The sequence below is a fragment of the Dreissena polymorpha genome, chromosome 14 (assembly GCF_020536995.1).
Source record: "Dreissena polymorpha isolate Duluth1 chromosome 14, UMN_Dpol_1.0, whole genome shotgun sequence".
Lineage (NCBI taxonomy): Eukaryota > Metazoa > Mollusca > Bivalvia > Myida > Dreissenidae > Dreissena > Dreissena polymorpha.
The window spans coordinates 20,018,982-20,038,854 of NC_068368.1; the positions used below are offsets into that span (position 1 = coordinate 20,018,982).

Here is a 19,873-nt window from a genome sequence, read left to right on the forward strand (position 1 = left end):
GTTTCATGAAAAAATATGAAGAACTTTTAAAGTTATCGCAGGATCCAGAAAAAACACCATTATCAGCACTATTTCCAGTCTATCTGTTGCCATATCAACCACAATTTTTGACGTAGGAACAAAATGAAATGACGTGCATAATGTCCATATTGCCATCATTTTTGTTTCAAGTTTCATGAAAAAATATTCAGAACTTTTAAAGTTATCGCAGGATCCAGAAAATGTGACGGACGGAGACAAAACCATTAGTCCCCTCCGGTGAAACCGGTAGGGGACTAACAAGCAGTAAAACAGTGTTACAAAGACGCGGTCATGTTTCCAATATTCTGTAGGTATGCTTAAATAATTACAAATGGCGATCCGTATACAAACTACGTTTTCTGACCATCGTTTTGTTTATGCTGACTTTAATGTATTTTTCATGTTTTCCGTAATCTATAAACCGAGTAAAGTGTTACCGGTATATTTGTTATCCAGTATATTCCAATTTTCATTATTTATGTATCTTATAAATCACTAATTTCATATATTTTATAATCTTTTAAAAACGCGTCTTCTCACTTCCACGCATGCGCACACACTTTAGAAATTGCTTTCACTCTTAGATAGGATCTCAACAGCTTACCAAACAAAAGAAAACAAGCATTCACTGTTTAACAAATTCGACCAATCATCAATAACGTTGTGTGGTTCTCATGGTTTTACTTAAGTCATAAAGTTGAAATGATATATGGTTCAATACCGTAAAGAAATTAAACAAACATTAGCCTTTGAAACTACCTAACTAAGCTATGGTCATTTCAGCATCAACATTTGGAAAAAGAAAGTTCGTTGTATTGTATTTTGAATAGCTTACAGAAAAAACATCACTTCACTGAGGATGTAAATTAAGCATCAAAACTTCAAGACATTGTTAGTTGATTTAAAAACGAAAGTAAATAAAATACTATTATAATTAATGTTTTAACATAAAACATAGAACAGACAATAAGTAAATCAGACTATATGCTGCAGAAAGGAAATAACACTTTAAATGTACCTAAGGCAACGTTGATGACCCTAAATTTATTTCAAAACAAGTGAACCATTATCTTGATTCGAACTTGGGATCATACTTTGGAAAGCCAATCAGTCCTTCCGGGCTTGAGATGGGTCGATCACATCCCTGTTATATAACAGAGCCTCGTTCTAGGAAAACAGGGCTTAAATCATGTCTGCACGTGTTAATCTGGCACGACACTTTTCACTTTTATGGAATTTTTGTTATGTAGTCTTTTCTAATCGAAAATCAAGTTTAGGCGGAAAATGGAGTCCCTGATTAGCCTGTGCGGTCTGCACATGTTAAAATAGGACAATACTTTATCACAAACATTACGCTCAGATTTCCTACAACGAGGCTCGATTGTTGTCTCATATTACATTACTGTTGTTTCTTTCCGGGCTTAGCCTTTAATAACACAGCGAGGCGGTATATCAGCAACATAATTGTGACGACGTTTTTGATCACGAAGAAAACCAAGCTATGCGATATTGTGTTGAAGTTAATTATGATGAACAGACGTACTGCCAGGAACGGCCCGTCTTGGAAGAGGAAGGTCAAGACAACTTCCGCTATATGAAAATTCCGCGAACTTGGAGCTGATTTTTTGTTTTCTCCCGCTTCGATGGACGGTGGAGACGAGTCGGCCACTGCATTCTGACGGTGTATGGTTTTGGTAAGAACCGGAATAAACTGGATGAAACTCATCGACCAGATGGCCAGCACAGCAATAGTGCTGGTGAAGTGCGTCTGCACGTCGGGCAGGTCGAATAGCGCGTACAGCTCCATGATGTCGGAGGCGCTTGCCAGGAAGTTGATGAGTTGCTGCGAAAGATTCTTGCCGGCCACGTCGTCGTTGAGCCAGCGGCCGAACAGCAGCACGTAGATAAGCGTCTCCTGGATCACGACTATCCACGTGGTCTCCTCGATATTCAGCAAGTTGTCCTGGAGAATGCAAACACATCACGTGGTATTTAAGACTTCGGCTTCGAAAGCAGTCACGGGAAAGGAAAAACATGTTTTATGTTAACTTGAAACGTATAATATTACAGTAGATACACTTATAGCGGGACACATGAACTGAAAATATTGGAAATGATTCTTGTCATCCTTTACGTGCGATGTCACACTTTTATACATTTGACCATGATAGTTACGTAACAGTCGTTGTGAAATTTGTACATTGGACTATCATAGTTATGTCACGTCCGCTTTGATATTTGTACATTTGACTATGATATGTATACACTTGACTAGGATACCGTAGTTACGTCATTACCAATGTGCCCCTTGCATGTCTTTCTATGATAGTTATTTCGCGTTCGGATTGAAACTTTGATATTTGGATATAATAGTTTTGGCGCGTTTTAAGTGACAATTGTATATTTGAAATTATTATACCTCACTTTTATTCACAATGCTAAACTCCCATAGGCCATCGTGACATAGAAATACTGTCAGACCCAGCGGGAAAAATACTGTCCTTAAAATACTGTCGCCTGCTTAAAAAAAATACTGTCGCCCGCTACCTTAGCAGTCACGTCCGGAATGATAAAAAATATACTAACCCATTCGCGCATGCGCAGTACGCAGTTTTGCATTTCCGGTGTAAACAGACGACCAAATCTGCCAATCATGGCTGAAATTAAATACAATTATTGTCCCCTACCGGTTTCACCGGAGGGGACTTATGGTTTGCGCTCTGTCTGTCTGTCAGTGAGTCACACTTTGTTTTGGATCCTGCGATAACTGTAAAATTTCTTCATATTTTTTCATGAAACTTGAAACATTGATAGCCTAGATGGCAATATGGAGATTATGCATGTCATTTCATTTTGTTTCTACGTCAATGCTATGGCAACAAAAAAAAATCTGACAATGGTGGAATTTCTAACAATGGTGGTGCCGGTAGGGGACATATATTGCTTGGCAATAGTCTTGTTGAATATTACAATTGTTCGTGGTTCATATAAATTGTTCATGTTTGAATAGTTTTTTCGGTGTAAAAAATAAATATTACATGCCTGACTGGTTGACAGTAAATTTGTCAACTTTCGGAAAAATACTGTCAACCGAGGCGAGTATTTCTTCAAGTTGACAATTTTACTAAAACCCTGTCAGACATGTAATATTTATATAATGTATGTTGGAAATTGAAAATGTAGACATATTGGAAAACTACCGGTATGTTCACTGCAGACATGTCGGAAAACTACCGGTATGTTCACTGCAGACATGTCGGAAAACTACCGTTATGTTCACTGCAGACATGTCGGAAAACTACCGGTATGTTCACTGCAGACATGTCGGGAAACTACCGGTATGTTCACTCTATAATTTGAGCCTCGCTCTTAAACAACGGAATTGAATGTACGTTAAATTGTTAAGTGTGAAAACCCAGATTAGCATGTGCAATCCGCAGGAGCGGCACTTTCTGCCTTAACTGGATTTTCGATAATAAATAAGAGAATTCCTTTTAAAAAGAAAAATACCACACATGCGGAAAGTGTCGTCCCTGATGAGTCTGTTCGAACTTCATATGCTCATGAAGGACGCCACTTTTCGCACATGCATTAAACCCCGTTTTCCTAGAGCGACGCTCAATTTAATTCGGTGTCTTACCAGGGTGCTGCCCCCGGAGCCGGTAGTGTTCTGAGTCGGCTGCTCAGACCGCGCGACTGTCATACTGGTGCAGTTGCAGCAGCCATATAGCAGGAAGAAGTAGCAGAAGGTACAAAACAAAACTGGGGCGCCATCTGAAACATGGGAAACATTTGAGCGGACAGCGAGAACAAGCAAAAACACACCGCGTTGTTTATGGTTTTATCTACCCTATTCTTTTTTGCTTAATCTGTTCTACTTTACCTAAGGCTCGATCACTTACTAGTAAATACCGCGACGAGCGGGCAGCGAATCAAACAAAAACACCCCGACTTGTTAATGCTTTTAATCTACCATATTTTGGTGGCTAATGCTGTTTTCCTTTATCTGGGGCTCGACCGCTGAAATATCGCTTTGATCACTGTACTATTGTGTTACTTTCACAAGATTAATAGGCTCAATGTTATGTACATTCTTTAACGCTTCATCGGGCAGAAGAACGTTTCAAAATATCCGTAGGCCTTATAGTTATGTTCGTCTTTAGTGTGCATGTTTACTTTGAGAATTTAGGAACTTTCATTTGAACTTCTAGCTACTGATTGAATAAGGTGTAAAATAATTTTATTGATTCCATAATTACGTAAGAATCCGATGAGATTTATGGTTAGTCTGCATTTATACGGGTCATACAAACATACTCTAGTTGTCGTTCAATCTGTCACGCACGACGCACGATCGTGGTCTTTCTCTTTAACTTTTAGAATCAGAATCAGAATCAGAATAGTTTATTCAGACTTAAGCATTACAAGCTCATCGTCATTTACATTCGTATACAATAACAGCATGAAGTAAATACAAACAAAAATATACTCATTTCGAAGAAAGATCAATTTACAATATAACGAGTAAACATGTTAATGTGTTTTCGTGAGAATCTTATAACATAATTTCAAACGTAGTTTAATAATTGCAGCACTAATTGTATTATTCTGCAACAAGTTGAACTAGTGAATAGAATTATTGTTTCAATCTTCATATGGAAGATATTACTCGTTTATTTTGTGCATTTAAACCTTTGAGTCTTTTTTACAAGGAAAAAATACATGAATATGAATTCGTATGATGGGCATATATAACCGCATAATCCAACTTTATATTTGAATGTTATTTTTTATTCGTAGTTGAATGAAATTTATACTTATCGGATAGAAATGCTGATAACTTTAAAGCTGTTTGTAATGAAAATCATATGTCGAAATGAGTTACGCTTACTTGTAGTTAAGTAATGTATTAGTGTTAATAATAGTTCTTTTCCCTTTGTTGACCACCTATACGAAAAACGAAACTATAGTTGTCTATAGGGATATTGCTCCTTAGTAAATATTAAAATAGTATCAGTTAGAGGGCAATCTTAGTTTTAAAAGTAAAATCTCCATCTATATACACTAGTTCATTTAATTTAAATTTCATCATACCCCAGCGTCGACCAGCTATGCGAAAAAAGAAATATATATGTAACTTTTAGACACGGATATGACGAGATACAAACGAACGCAGGTCAAGTGGCAATCGAGGCAATATTGCGAAACTAATCCATTCAATATATACGAGAACACGAGTCTTAGATGAGCAAGCAACTGTGTATATTTTCACATATGATGTTTAAATACGATACCTGCTCTGTTTTCTGGCGTTCAATTGCTTTATGGAGACAAATATTTCGACAGCCCAGAACGCGTTTCCAGCGGTGAGCGCCCAAAAGTAGTCGTCCCCTCGCGAGACCACGACGCGCCATGCGGCCAGCACGCTGTGTAGGATCATCACCGCACGCAGGACAAATAGCTTAAGGAGCGCTTATAAACCTTGTCTCGCAAAAACGAGTGGTCGTTATGTATGTAGGTGCGTCATTCGCCTTTTCATCCACATTTTTGAGACACGTCGGTGGGCAATGTTCGCCCTCTTCATTATGTTCATCTTTGTTGTTTGTAGTTTCATCGGTGGCTGTTTCATCAATATCGTCCACTTCCATGGACTGTTTCGTGTCTGCGTTGTCATCCATTTTTAACTGTTATCCTTATCCGTTACTGGAAAACCTGTATTTTAATTATCCTGAACCGCAATAGACGGTACAATCATAAAGTCGACAACTTTAGTTCAAACATTTTCCAGTTTAAAATTTTAATTGCTGTTTAATCTTTATGAAAAGTGTAAACACGACATTATATTTAAAGAGATCTTTAACACAAAATGACACCCGGCACTTCGGCAGCATTCATATAAATTTTATCGATCCAGCTTAACTATTGGATTTGCATTCGTTAACTCTGGTGTCAAATACTGTTTAATGGTATCTGACCGATTGGCCATTGTTGGTCAATACATGTTTAGTTACTCCTTTTCATGAGCTCTTTGTACGAAGTTTTTCATTGCGCAATTAGAAAAAGAAATCCCGAACGTCTATAATTTTTAATCATAATATAGAATTGACAGTTAAAGGGACTTGTTCAAAGATTGTTTAAATGAATATTTAAAAAATACTTGTTATAGCCTAAGAAAAACACAAATGTATACATTATATTGCACTAAGCGAAATAAAACTCCTACCATAAAATGGTAAAAATATTTGTTCATTCATAGATGATCATCATTCTAACTCGAATAAAAAACAATTAGGTTAGTGTTAAAGGGGCCTTTTCACGCTTTGGTAAATTGACAAAATTGAAAAAAAATGTTTCAGATTCGCAAATTTTCCTTGAAGTTATGATATTTGTGAGGAAAAAGTAATACTAAACATTTAACATGCTCTAAAATATCCATTATTAGCATCTTTTGACGATTTAAAAGCCTGAAAATCATAAAGCGTTGCAACGCGAAACGATTGAAAAATTCGGAGAATTCTGTTGTTGTCGTTGTATTTGTTGATACTATGATTGCATATATAACGTGAAAAATACGCTGAACATGCCATGAGAGCGGATGGTCTAGTGGATAGAGCGGTAGAATTTTGCTCCATGGCTCCAGGGGGGTCAGTGGTTGAGGGTTACTTTTTTTGAAATTCTTTATTTGTATTCTTGCTTTTTTTTTACTGGAGATTTTTAGACCCAATGTGAACATTTATCAATATAATGCATTTAATAACAAACTTCAAAACATGCCAAAATCTGTGAAAAGGCCGCTTTAAGCCCGTAAATTTTGTTGTTTTCAACTGAAACAAATATGCCGAAAGCATTATACAGGACTACATTTTCTGTCTGCAATGACGTTTGAGGTGAAAATCCTATGGATTAAATCGACACGACACGTGTGTATACTTCTGTATCGGATAATTTTCTCAAAACAAAATACGTTCTCCGTGAAACACACGTGGTTATAACGTTCACTAGAACTACAAATAACTACCGTTGATATCAGCTTTAATCGGGACCGTAAAACACAAATATTAACCCATTTATGCCTAGTGGACTCTCCCATACTTAATTGATCGCTGCTGCGATGATGCTACAGACTTAATTGGTGTTACTAAACAGGCTGCGATGACGCTACATACTGTAATTGGTGTTACTTAATAGATATCTGCAATGATGATACTACAGGCTGTAATTGGTGTTACTTAATCGATCTCTACTGTGATCATGCCACAGACTTAATTGGTGTTAATTAGTAGATCTCTGCTGTGATGATGCCACAGGCTGTAATTGGCGTTACTTAATTGATCTCTGCTTCTATGTTACTACATACTTAATTGGTGTTACTTAATAGGTCTCTGCTGTGATGATGCTACATACTGTAATTGGTAATATATCTCTGCTGCGACGATGCTACAGACTCAATTGGTATTACTTAATAGATCTCTGCTGCCGTGATGCTACATACTTAACTGGTTATACTTAATAGATCTCTGCTGTGATGATGCTTCATACTGTAATTGGTGTAACATAATATATCTCTGCTGCGACGATGCTACAGACTCAATTAGAATTACTTAATAGATCTCTGCTGTCATGATGCTACATACTTAATTGGTGTTACTTAAGTGCTCTCTGCTGCGATCATGCTACATACGTAATTGATCTCTGCTGCTGTGTTCTTAATAACTTTTACTTTAAAGAATCTGATCACTTTTATATTAAAGATATTTGTCGCGATGTTACTACTGAAAAAAAAACATGGCGTTTTACATTGGCATCACCAAGATAACTAACCATCCAAAAGAAAGTTCATTCAAATCTATGTTTACTACGGAGTTAAAAGTATCAACTTTTATTGAAACAGGACTCGAATGAAATATTTTTTAAGTAACAAATACTCAATAATCAAAAAGTATTTTGTAAAATAAAGTTATCCATAAAAAAACAAGGGCTGTTTGTAAAACATGCATGCCCCCCCCCCCCATATGGGCTGTCCGTTGTACTGGCAGCCATTGTGTGAATACGTTTTTTGTCACTGTGACCTTGACCTTTGACCTAGTGACCTGAAAATCAATAGGGGTCATCTGCGAGTCATGATCAATGTACCTATGAAGTGTCATGATCCTAGGCAAAAGCGTTCTTGAGTTATCATTCGAAAATCATTTTACTATTTCGGGTCACCGTGACCTTGACCTTGTGACCTAAAAATCAATAGGGGTCATCTGCGAGTCATGATCAATCTACCTATGAAGTTTCATGATCCTAGGCATATGCGTTCTTGAGTTATCATCCGAAAATCATTTTACTATTTCGGGTCACCGTGACCTTGACCTTTGACCTAGTGACCTGAAAATCAAAAGGGGTCATCTGCGAGTCATGATCAATCTACCTATGAAGTTTCATGATCCTAGGCATAAGCGTTCTTGAATTATCATCCGAAAATCATTTTACTATTTCGGGTCACCGTGACCTTGACCTTTGACCTCAAAATCAATAGGGGTCATCTGCGAGTCATGATCAATCTACCCATGAAGTTTCATGATCCTAGGCGTATCCATTCTTGAGTTATCATCTGGAAACCATTTTACTATTTCGGGTCACCGTGACCTTGACCTTTGATCAAGTGACCTCAAAATCTATAGGGGTCATCTGTGTGTCATGATCAACCTACCCATGAAGTTTCATGATCCTAGGCGTATGCGTTCTTGAGTTATCATCCGGAAACCATTTTACTATTTCGGGTCACCGTGACCTTGACCCAGTGGCCTCAAAATCAATAGGGGTCATCTGCAAGTCATGATCAATGTACCTATGAAGTTTCATGATCCTAGGCCCAAGTGTTCTTGAGTTATCGTCTGACAACCACCTGGTGGACGGACCGACCGACCGACATGAGCAAAGCAATATACCCCCTCTTCTTCGAAGGGGGGCATAATCAAGTGTTCCTTATGGCAATAGCCACACTTTCAACATTAGATGTGGTATGGTAAAATAGATGTAACTATAAGAACATTGTGGTTTTGTGTTGACATTATTTTTTTTAATATTGTAATTTGTATGAAATATTGTTGATTTTGGGTACTTACGGGCTTTTAACAAAATTTGAATTCAGCACAAACAATGTTACAATATAACCGATACAGTTTTCTATTAATAGATAGAAAATAGTTTATCAGAGATAAACATAATTGCATAATATGGGGCCTGTTTGATCGGCCATTTGTAAGCTTACATTTAGAGTAAGTGTGAGTATTCTATATACTGATGGTTGGACAGGGTTTCTTACAAAGAATGAAGGCAAAGTTGGCTCAAGTGCTATTTACTGTCAATTCTTCGTATTGCTTCTTAGTCAGGAGCGCTGCATCCACTAGAGGATTAACATCTTTACAGTTTTGCATATATTCCTATCAAATTTGTTCTTTTGTATAATATTTGATTAACTTACTGAACTTGATGAATTAAAGTGCATTTATTGAAAAAAAAAACATCATTTATATTTCAACGTGAATCCACTTTGTTATTGCCATAGACTCTAACTTTATGGTGACTTTAGTTGCTGATGCACAACATGAACAACAAGTTATAATGATATATTTCTTTAATGAGCTACAGTTTTGCTACTACAGAGCTATAACAGAGTTCTCTCCCCTATGCTGTTACCCATCAAAATAACGCATTCTGTCAAGGCAAGTATATATAAAACATCAATTATTTCATGATTCGTTATTAAAGTGATATTATCAGTACAAAGGAAATTATAAGAAAGGAAAAAAGTTGTTTGTTTTTATCAATTGGGCTTCTCTAAGAAAATAAGGCTTTATGCATGTGCTTAAAGTGTCACCCAGATAAGCCTGTGCAGTCTACAACTGTTCCGGCTTTTGTGGTATTTTGCGTTTAAAGGAACCCTCTCCTAAACAAAAATCCAGTCTAGGAGGAAAATTTCATCTCTTATAAGCTTGTGCAAATTGCGCAGGCGAACTTTGGACAACAGTTTTATGCACATGCATTAAGACCAGTTTTCGCAGAATGAGGCTCGACGCATTAACTTCTGCAGATAGATCATCTTTCTTTAAGGGAGAAAACTAAGCAACAAAAGCTAGGTAAATGACATGAACAAAACAAATAAATAAATATAAAGTACACAAATAAATAAATGACAAATATTTACGAAGTAAAAATATAAAATGCTGACACAACAAATACTTAGTAGTACATGGTTGCATGTTTAAACTTTTTTGCTAGAACTGTGAACACATTCAGTTTGAACACATTGAGGTTTACAATAAAAATGTAAAATTGGAATGCAGTAAAATGTTTAAAAGTGTGAATTGATATGATTGTTGATAGCTTATGATTGAAATGAATAGTGACACTAAGTTTCTTTGCAGAAATAAATAACCCTAAATAGCACACATTGTAATGGATTTGCATTACGACAACCAACACTGATAAGTTACTACACATAAATAGAAACACAAACACACACACATCTCATTAGGAAACACTCCAAGACAAGTGGAACTATTTCCCGTCATTTTCCACAAAACCATGTATAACTATCTCACGGTCACACACAACTGATTCACAAAGAAGAGGACAGAAATAGAGAGCAAAGAATAGAAATGAGATGCTTTAAAGAATAGGCATGATAGAACATGCACTCTTTTCTATTTACGAAACATAATTATGGTGTTATAATCTATAATGTACAATATTATGTCGCTATAATGTACAATAGATTTACAAGCTGCTTCACAGCATTAAGAACATTATTACGCCAGTGTTACACTGTGTTTTTTGCATGCAGTTTACCAGTGACTGGCATAACAATGAACAACCTACTGTGGTGGGGTATTCACAGAGACCTATACAGTTTGTACATTCATAAACTAGAGCACTCCATGTATAACCAAGACGATTCAACAAAGTAACCTCCTGGCTTAGGTGCTGTACAAAAACCAGTGAGTAGGTATATATAAGCTCTCATATAAAGTGTAACACAACAAAATAAAAATATAAAAACATAAGTAAAAACTTTACAATGATAATAGTATTAAATGTCCCTTTCAATATATATGCATTCAATGCTGCCTATTTTTTGTCTGATAATGTATTAAGAATCTGAGCCAGTGATAATGTGTGAAAATCATGAATGATTAAGGACCGATAGGTTAAGAGGTCCATGATGACTGCAGGACTCAGAACTTGAGAGGTCTGAATCCCGGGCGCGTACATCGCTGTTCACCGGCCCAGGACTTGGACTTGGCTCGGAAATGCCTGAGATCCTCAGCGTGGTCCTTGTGGAGCATCGGCTTGTACATGGGCGGCTCACAGAAGTGCTGCAAAATACAGACACATGTACACGGAGGGCAGGCTAAAACAGTCAACAATGCTGCAGGTATTCAGATTGTGACAGTTTGAGAGAGATCCAACCAGTATTAAAAGAGTAGCTGAACACACAAAATGTTGGGACAATATATATCATAGTGGGACAATTAACAAAAGCAATAATTAAAATAATTAAACCCCCGCCAAATACATTTTTTTTTCAGATGGGGGCAATTTCTAAAAGAAAAGTTAAGTGAAGGGTAATTGTTCTCATGCATTACACTTCTCCTCATCGATATCTACACACCCACTGAAATTTCATGCTGAAATTTTGTAGCATATCAGAGATATAACCCCAAAAAACGCTTATAAAAACCTGAACGCAGAATTCGAAACCTAAACGAGGACCATAAGTTAAAGGTCAAAGGGGTCAAATTTTGTGTGCGTATGGAAAGGCCTTGTCCATATACACATGCATACCAACTATGAAGGTTACATCTGAAGCGACATAGAATTTATGAGCATTTTTCGAAACCTAAACACAGATTTTGAAACCTAAACCCTGTACCCTAGGTTCAAGGTCAAAGGGATCAACATTTGTGTGCGTATGGAAAGGCCTTGTTCATTTACACATGCATACCAAGTATGAAGGTTACATCTGAAGCAAATAGAAGTTATGAGCTTTTTTCAAAAAAGTGTTACGGAACAGTACAATCACTATTTTCCCACCCTTTGAGGGCATAAACAACCAAAGGGCAACAAGCAAATTTGTTGAATTGATATCCCCAGCCAATATGCTTCTGGACACAAAAATGTTATATTTGACACTCAAAAAAGCATTTTTTTCAAGATACAAAGAGCCATAACTCCCTTATTAACAGATGGTGTTCAATGCTATTTGGTGTGCATCATCCTCTTAGCATATATATACTTGTACCAAGTTTCAATAAAATCTGCCAAAGCACTTCCAAGATATGGCTTCGGACGGACGGACACGCCAAAACAATATCCCTCAGCCTATGGCGGGGGATAATTATTTTTATTAAAGAAAGTGTGGGGTTATGATTCTTGTGCATGGCACTTCTCCTCCTTGATATATGTACACCTATGAAGCTTCATGTTGATATCTTGTATACTTTCTGAGATATAGCCCTAATTTTATTTGTGTCAGATAGATGCACAGACTAACACACTGACTGACAGCCGGACAACGCCAATGCTATATCCCTATTCCATTGGCGGGGGATAAAAGAACAAATGATCAATAACTTGTTTTTTAACTCTCAAAAAAATTGCATCTCTTTTGTTTGACTTATAAATAATCCTTAATTTCTGTTGTTCACCGAGGTATTTACATCCCTCTGGACACATCAGAACTAAAGCTGCTAATGTGTCATTGTAAAACAGTTCCAGTTTGTTGTACATAGATTGTTTGTTTAGCCTAATTTTGCCAATGGAATGCTTTCCTGTGACTTTTGACCAACTTTAATTATGTTTGCATAATATTTGCTTACAATATGACTTATTTCATTAAAAACAACAAACGGTTTTAATATATGAGAACATAAATAGAAGCGAAAATACATTGGAAATGGAAACAGCTTTATTGATTGAATATGCTGTGTAATAAAACCCACAATAATGAAGCACAAGGTTACACACAACTAATTGATTTAATATATTCATTTGTCGCGAGTTAAACTAAGGAACAAAACGGCCGAAACTTTCCTTTGTGTTGGGAATTATTCCCGACACCAATTGGGAATCTTAGCATTTTTGCTCAATTGGGAATTACTTTGTACCGGTAATTTATAAAGAAAGAAAAAGTTCCCTGGCACAATTCATATATCATGAGGAAAATTACAAACATTTTGAAATGTTGTACATGCAAGAGTTGTCAAGCACCCCTTACAGTCCGACAGACGTCAATGGTGATTCTATATATACCTTTAAGTTCATGTCAAGGAGGGGGGGGGGGGGGGGCCTTTAACAACGGTATCTGAGCAAATGGTTCTTGCTTGAATGTGCAAGATTGAACTTATACATGAAATGATAAAAGCATGCAGAAGATGCATTCTTACCATTTATCTCTCCAAATTTGGTAAGTAAATATTGTATTTTGATTAGCATTCATATTATTTACTACATGTTCTCATTTACATACATATAAAACACATTAACTACTCCATTGTAAAAATTGTAATCAAGGTAAATACTCTAAAGGGTAAAACTCTATCTTGAGCTCTAGTTCAAAACTTCCATTTGTTTCACTCACTTCTTAAAAATGTAATGTGCTACAATATTGAAGCGTAAAAAGGTCTCAATTTGTCCTTAGTGTGCTACCTTTTCTGTCTCAAAATACGCCTTGTAGCCGCCCTCCAGTAGGTAGATCTCCGGGTAGTGCAGGTGAGGGTAGCAGTCCTTGTTCATCATCCGGTCCTGGCTGCGCAGGAATCGAGAGAGTCTTGGGCCCCTCTCAGACGAGAACTCACAGTGGAACACAAGCACGATCCTCTTGGTGGGGTCACAAGGGACCAGGGGGGTCTTCAGGAACTCATGGATTATCTGCTCCGAGGAGTAGATGTTCTTTGCTCCCTGAATACAAGTATATGACGTGCACTCTGTGAAAAGAGGGCTTAATACATGTGCGTTAAGTGTCTCACAGATTAGCACATGAAGTCCGCACAGGCTAATAAGGAATAACACTCTCAGATTTAAAATCTCTTAGCAAAAAATCAAGTCTAGATGGAAAGTGTCGTCCCTGATTAGCCTGTGCAGACTGTACAGGCTAATCTGAGACGACACTTTACGCAAATGCATTAAACCCCCTTATCACAGAGCCCGGTTCATATATTAGTGAACATTCATCTTGTGGTGGCCAGGCTGGAAAGCTATACACTGTCAAATGGATGCATGTTAGCTTCAAAAAAGAGCCCAATGTGTAATATGATCTGCTCGGATGTTTAGATGATCTCCCTGTGGACAATGAATATGAGTCTCTATATGGGAAAACCCGGCTTCGAGCATGTGCTTTAAGTGTAGTTCCAGATTAGCCTGTGTAGACCGCATGGGTTAATAAGGGGCAACACTTTCCGCCTAAACTGGATTTTCGCTAAGATGAGACCTTCTTTATACCATAACATACGAATACTGGCTTGGTTGACAAACTATTGAATTTCAATAACTGGGTTCCCCAAATAACTCAATGAGTTGAACTCAACCAAATAGAATCATCAATTTAATCACCTGTGTTCTACTTATTTTCAATGTAATACAATGTAATGTAATGTAATATTTTAATTGTACACAAGTGTAAGAATACATGGTCTATTCTTGATTTTTATTTACTTTATTTTCTCTGACAGGCTTATCTTGTGATGTTATCATGGTGGAGTTACTTTAGCATGAAATGAATCAAATCATTACACATTTTCTGAGGATTTTTTTTATCGCATTTTGTTTAATTTCAGAAAATATTCTGTTAAAAAGGCAAGATATCTTAATATTCTGACAGTACTTGTCATTTGATGTCACAAAAATATCTGACAGGATTAGTGTTTTGATGTCATAGAAAGATCTAATTTGAGTTGTCATGTCATATCATAGTTTATAAAACTTCTTCAGGAAATTAGTAAACTTGCCAAATAATGAGCCAACTAACAAAATACCTGATTTGAAAATAGGTTAATATGGTATGCAATCAGAACTTGTTTAAGCTGCATTACAACAGTACATTATTTTGACCTTCAAAGGAATAAATTGAGATGAAAATAACTAAACTCTAAAGCAAAACATATCAACAAGAAAATATACCTGAATATGCCCCCCATCGAATTCATACGGATATCTGCAGTCCACTATGATGGCTTGCTCTATATCCTCATAGTATCGCCCCTCCAGCACATGCGATAGGGTCTCGCCCGATATAGACTTCAAGTCGTCATGCTTTCCCTTGAAAGTTGGCAGGCAGTATGTCTGCAAAAATTGGGTCAGGTTCATCAATACAAAAGCATGTGGGCCTCGCATATGTGAGTTATTTGTCAAAGGCATATCAGGGATGACACTTTCCACTTGAATGGTATTTTGAGTTTAAATGAAGTCTCTTCTATCTGCATGCGAGTATGTATACTGTATATTTTAGAGCCTGAAGCTTCACAACATGGGGACCTGGGATGTGTCCCAGCAATCCTGACTAATTAACTTCCTTTACTCATGAAAGTTGGGACGCATTTTGAAGCACAGCAAAATCTAATACTTGATTTTAACTAGGGATGGCAAAATTATTCGAAAATTCGATTGAATGGTCAGCATTCGAATAATAAAAATGATATTCGCATATTCGCATTTTTATCCAAACGTAATTTCACCAATATTTAATGACCTGCGAACCGCTTGCTAAAAAGCAACCGAAATCACCTGGGAGTAACATATTTGACGTGACGTTCTTCGTGTCAAACTGATAACGCGGCCCGTATCAGTGTTGATTGCGCAATGCAATATACACGCTCTAAGAAAGGCCCCGACTGTTGTTTGACAATGGGATGCCAATTAACGGTTTCAATTGACTGGCGAATAATAATTAAGTTTTGTGATCATAGTATGTGCAGCCATTAAAATGTGTGAATTACCCAAATTGCGCAATACAATATACTTACTATAAGAAAGGGCCCGAACTGTTGTTTGTCAATTAGGTACCAATTAAGGGCTTCAATTTACTTGCGAATAATAATTTAGTTTTTGTGATCACAGTTTGAACAGACGTTTAAATATGTGAATTACTCAAAAGTAACAGATGATATAAACTAAACAATCATCAAGAAATCTTAATTCAAATCTGAAAATGCCACCAACCCCTTCTGCAGTATGGAATACTTTACACGGTCTGCGGATAAGAAGACCGCAACGTGTAATGTGTATAAATTAAGTTTTACATACGTGCGGTCTGCTACAAATCTGTGGAATCATTAAAAAAATAAAATTCTATGACACGATGTTTTTCATTCTATTTGTGCCTGATCACAATATCGCTCATAGTATTAGTCGACAGCGATACAATATTTTGATAGCAAAGTTAATAAGCAGCCTCGTATTTAGCAAACGGATATAACTTACAAACCAATGGAAATTAACACATAACAAGGTAAAATCAATCCAGCCGTTTTATGCGAATATTCGAATATTCGATTGAATGAATTTGCGAACATTCGAATACCGATATTGGTATTCGATGCCATCCCTAATTTTAACAATGAAAACAAGGGCTGTTTGTAAAACATGCATGCCCCCCATATGGGCTGTCCGTTGTAGTGGCAGCAATTGTGTGAATACGATTTTTGTCACTGTGACCTTGACCTTTGACCTAGTGACCTGAAAATCAATAGGGGTTATCTGCGGGTCACGATCAATGTACCTATGAAGTTTCATGTTCCTAGGCAAAAGCGTTCTTGAGTTATCATCCGAAAATCATTTTACTATTTTGGGTCACCGTGACCTTGACCTTTGACCTTGTGACCTCAAAATCAATAGGGGTCATCTGCAAGTCATGATCAATCTACCTATGAAGTTTCATGATCCTAGGCGTATGCGTTCTTGAGTTATCATCCGGAAACCATTTTACTATTTCGGGTCACCGTGACCTTGACCTTTGACCTAGTGACCTAAAAATCAATAGGGGTCATCTGCAAGTCATGATCAATCTACCCATGAAGTTTCATGATCCTAGGCGTATGCGTTCTTGAGTTATCATTCAAAAACCATTTTACTATTTCGGGTCACCGTGACCTTGACCTTTGACCTAGTGACCTCAAAATCAATAGGGGTCATCTGCGAGTCATGATCAATGTACCTATGAAGTTTCATGATCCTAGGCCCAAGCGTTCTTGAGTTATCGTCTGACAACCATCTGGTGGACGGACCGACAGACCGACATGAGCAAAGCAATATACCCCTTCTTCTTCGAAGGGGGGCATAATAAGATAATAATACAACATTGCCACCATAACTGTATTTTAATGAGCCTAACTCTTCAGGCTTTAAAAGAATAAACTGCATGAAAACATTGTCAAGCTTTTTCACAAAGCTAGTTTTCCAGGATGACAACCTTATTTGATAATTGACTTGCCCACACATTAATTTACTTACCTGGGGGCAAACAGGCAGCCGCTAATTTCTATCCCTGAATGACTCTACATACCCACCCATTGCAGGGTCTAACATGCCTGACTCTAGATACCCACCCATTGCAGAGTTTAACATGCCTGACTTTACATACCCACCCATTGCAGGGTTTAACATGCCTGACTCTAGATACCAACCCATTGCAGGGTTTAAAATGCCTGACTATAGATACCCACCCATTGCAGGGTTTAACACGCCTGACTCTAGATACCCACCCATTGCAGGGTTTAAAATGCCTGACTCTAGTAACCCACCAATTGCAGGGTTTAACACGCCTGACTCTAGATACCCACCCATTGCAGGCAGTGGTTTTTATCTATTTTGGGGAAAAGGCCTGGCCTTTTTTGAGGGGAAAAATAATTGTGCGAAACGCTGGATTTTGGGGGAAAAATCACGCGAAACGCTGGATTGTGGGGAAAATAAGGAAAGTCTTAAATAATCAATTTCACATATTTTGCTGTTTTAAAAACAAATTCAAGGCAACACTTGATCAGGTTAACTTATGTATTTAAAGTGAAAAAAAAAAAAAAAAAAAATTTGAGGGGGGGGGGGGGGGGGGGGGAAATTAAGTCTGATGGAAAATTTACCTGCTGAGAGGAAAAAAAATCAGACGGGAAAGGGCCGTTTTTCGGCGGGTCCCAAAGAAGGAAAAACAAGAGATGTGTTTGTCAGAAACACAATGCCCCCTATTGCGCCGCTTTGAAAAAAAAAAATTGTTTTTTTTTACCTTTGACCTTGAAGTATGACCTTGACCTTGAACTTCCACCACTCAACATGTGCATCTTTATGAGAATGCCGCTGTGAAATATTTTTTTGACCTTTGACCTTGAATGATGACCTTGAACTTCCACCACTCAAAATGTGCAGCTTCATGATAACGCCGCTTTGAAATTATGATTTTTTTTACCTTTGACCTTGAAGGATGACCTTGACCTTGAACTTCCACCACTCAAAATGTACAGCTTCACGAGTACACCGCTTTGAAATTTAAAAAAAATTGACCTTTGACCTTGAAGGACGACCTTGACCTTGAAGGATGATCTTGAACTTCCACCACTCAAAATGTGCAGCTTCATGAGAATGCAGCTTTGAATTTTTTAATATATTTTGTTGACCTTTGACCTTGAACTTCCACCACTCAAAATGTGCAGCTTCATGACAACGCTGCTTTGATTTTTTTTTTTTTTTACCTTTGACCTTGAAGGATGACCTTGACCTTGAACTTTCAACACTCAAAATGCGCAGCTTCATGAGAACCCCGCTTTGAAATTTTATATATTTTTTTTTAACCTTGAAGGATGACCTTGACCTTGAACTTCCACCACTCAAAACGTGCAGCTTCATGAGATACACATGCATGCCAAATATCAAGTTGCTATCTTCAAAATTAAAAAAGTTATGGCCAATGTTAAAGTTTTTTTTCTGAATAGACGGACAAACTGACTGACATACTGACAGACAGTTCAACTGCTATATGCCACCCTACCGTGGACATAAAAACCCTGGCAGGGTTTAACATGCCTAACTCTAGATACCCACCCATTACAGGGTTTAACACGCCTGACTCTAGATACCCACCCATTGCAGGGTTTAACACGCCTGACTCTAGATACCAACCCATTGCAGGGTTTAACATGCCTGACTCTAGATACCAACGCATTGCAGGGTTTAACACGCCTGACTCTAGATACCCACCCATTGCAGGGTTTAACGTGCCTGACTCTAGATACCCACCCGGGAGCAGTCTCCCACCAGGTCTGGTTCGTCCGCCTGTCTGGCCAGTGCTGATTTAATCATTGCCTCTGACTCAGAGTGGCAGCGGTGGAGCATGGGCTTCGATACCTGAAACTATGCAACACACAATAATAAACTCTTTCCGCCTCAGAAGCAAATTGACATTGGTTATATGCAAACAGCATAAAACCAGAACATGCTGAGGGTAACTTGCAGTCATCTTCAGGTTTTATGCTGTTAGAATTTTGTAAAAAGGGTTTAAATATAATTTGATTTTCTAAGGGACTACAAATGCTTCTTTGAGAGGTAAAGGGTTAACAGGGAAATAAATTTACGTCCATTTAGAGCACTTCAAAGTAACTCAATCGTTCTACATCAGTATGTTTATAGCAATCACAGTCATTTGTAGAGCACTTCAAAGTAACTCAATCGTTTAACATCAGTATGTTTATAGCAATCACAGTCATTTGTAGAGCACTTCAAAGTAACTCAATCGTTCTACATCAGTATGTTTATAGCAATCACAGTCATATGTACAGCACTTCAAAGTAACTCAATCGTTCTACATCAGTATGTTTATATCAAT

The 19,873-nt window shown here is 37.4% G+C and overlaps 2 protein-coding genes across 3 annotated transcripts in view; both read right to left on the reverse strand.

Annotated features, from left to right (window-relative positions):
• Positions 1-836: 836 nt before the first annotated feature.
• LOC127856894 (transmembrane protein 26-like) lies at positions 837-5,750 on the reverse strand. The gene is made up of 3 exons (XM_052393089.1): positions 5,316-5,750; positions 3,662-3,795; positions 837-1,984 (listed from the first exon to the last, which is right to left on the reverse strand). The coding sequence occupies exons 2-3, from the start codon at positions 3,722-3,724 to the stop codon at positions 1,421-1,423; spliced, it is 627 nt and encodes a 208-aa protein (XP_052249049.1). The 5' UTR covers positions 3,725-3,795; positions 5,316-5,750; the 3' UTR covers positions 837-1,420.
• A 3,878-nt stretch (positions 5,751-9,628) lies between these two features.
• LOC127856871 (M-phase inducer phosphatase 1-like) overlaps positions 9,629-19,873 on the reverse strand; it is a 70,335-nt gene continuing 60,090 nt past the window's right edge. The window contains exons 8-11 of one of the 2 annotated variants that reach the window (XM_052393045.1): positions 19,288-19,395; positions 15,190-15,351; positions 13,720-13,971; positions 9,629-11,387 (exon numbers count right to left, since the gene is read on the reverse strand). In XM_052393045.1, the coding sequence (XP_052249005.1) occupies positions 11,247-11,387; positions 13,720-13,971; positions 15,190-15,351; positions 19,288-19,395 (663 nt within the window). In that variant the 3' untranslated portion in view covers positions 9,629-11,246. Of the gene's footprint in view, positions 11,388-13,719; positions 13,972-15,189; positions 15,352-19,287; positions 19,402-19,873 lie in introns of both variants that reach the window. The other variant, XM_052393044.1, reaches the window with a different exon arrangement.

Excerpts from the sequence above, each read along its gene's own strand:
- LOC127856894 (XM_052393089.1), bottom strand. The coding sequence starts at position 3,724 with ATGACAGTCGCGCGGTCTGAGCAGCCGACTCAGAACACTACCGGCTCC. Across the intron at positions 1,985-3,661 it reads GCTCCGGGGGCAGCACCCTG|GACAACTTGCTGAATATCGA; the intron begins GTAAGACACCGA and ends TGCATTCTCCAG.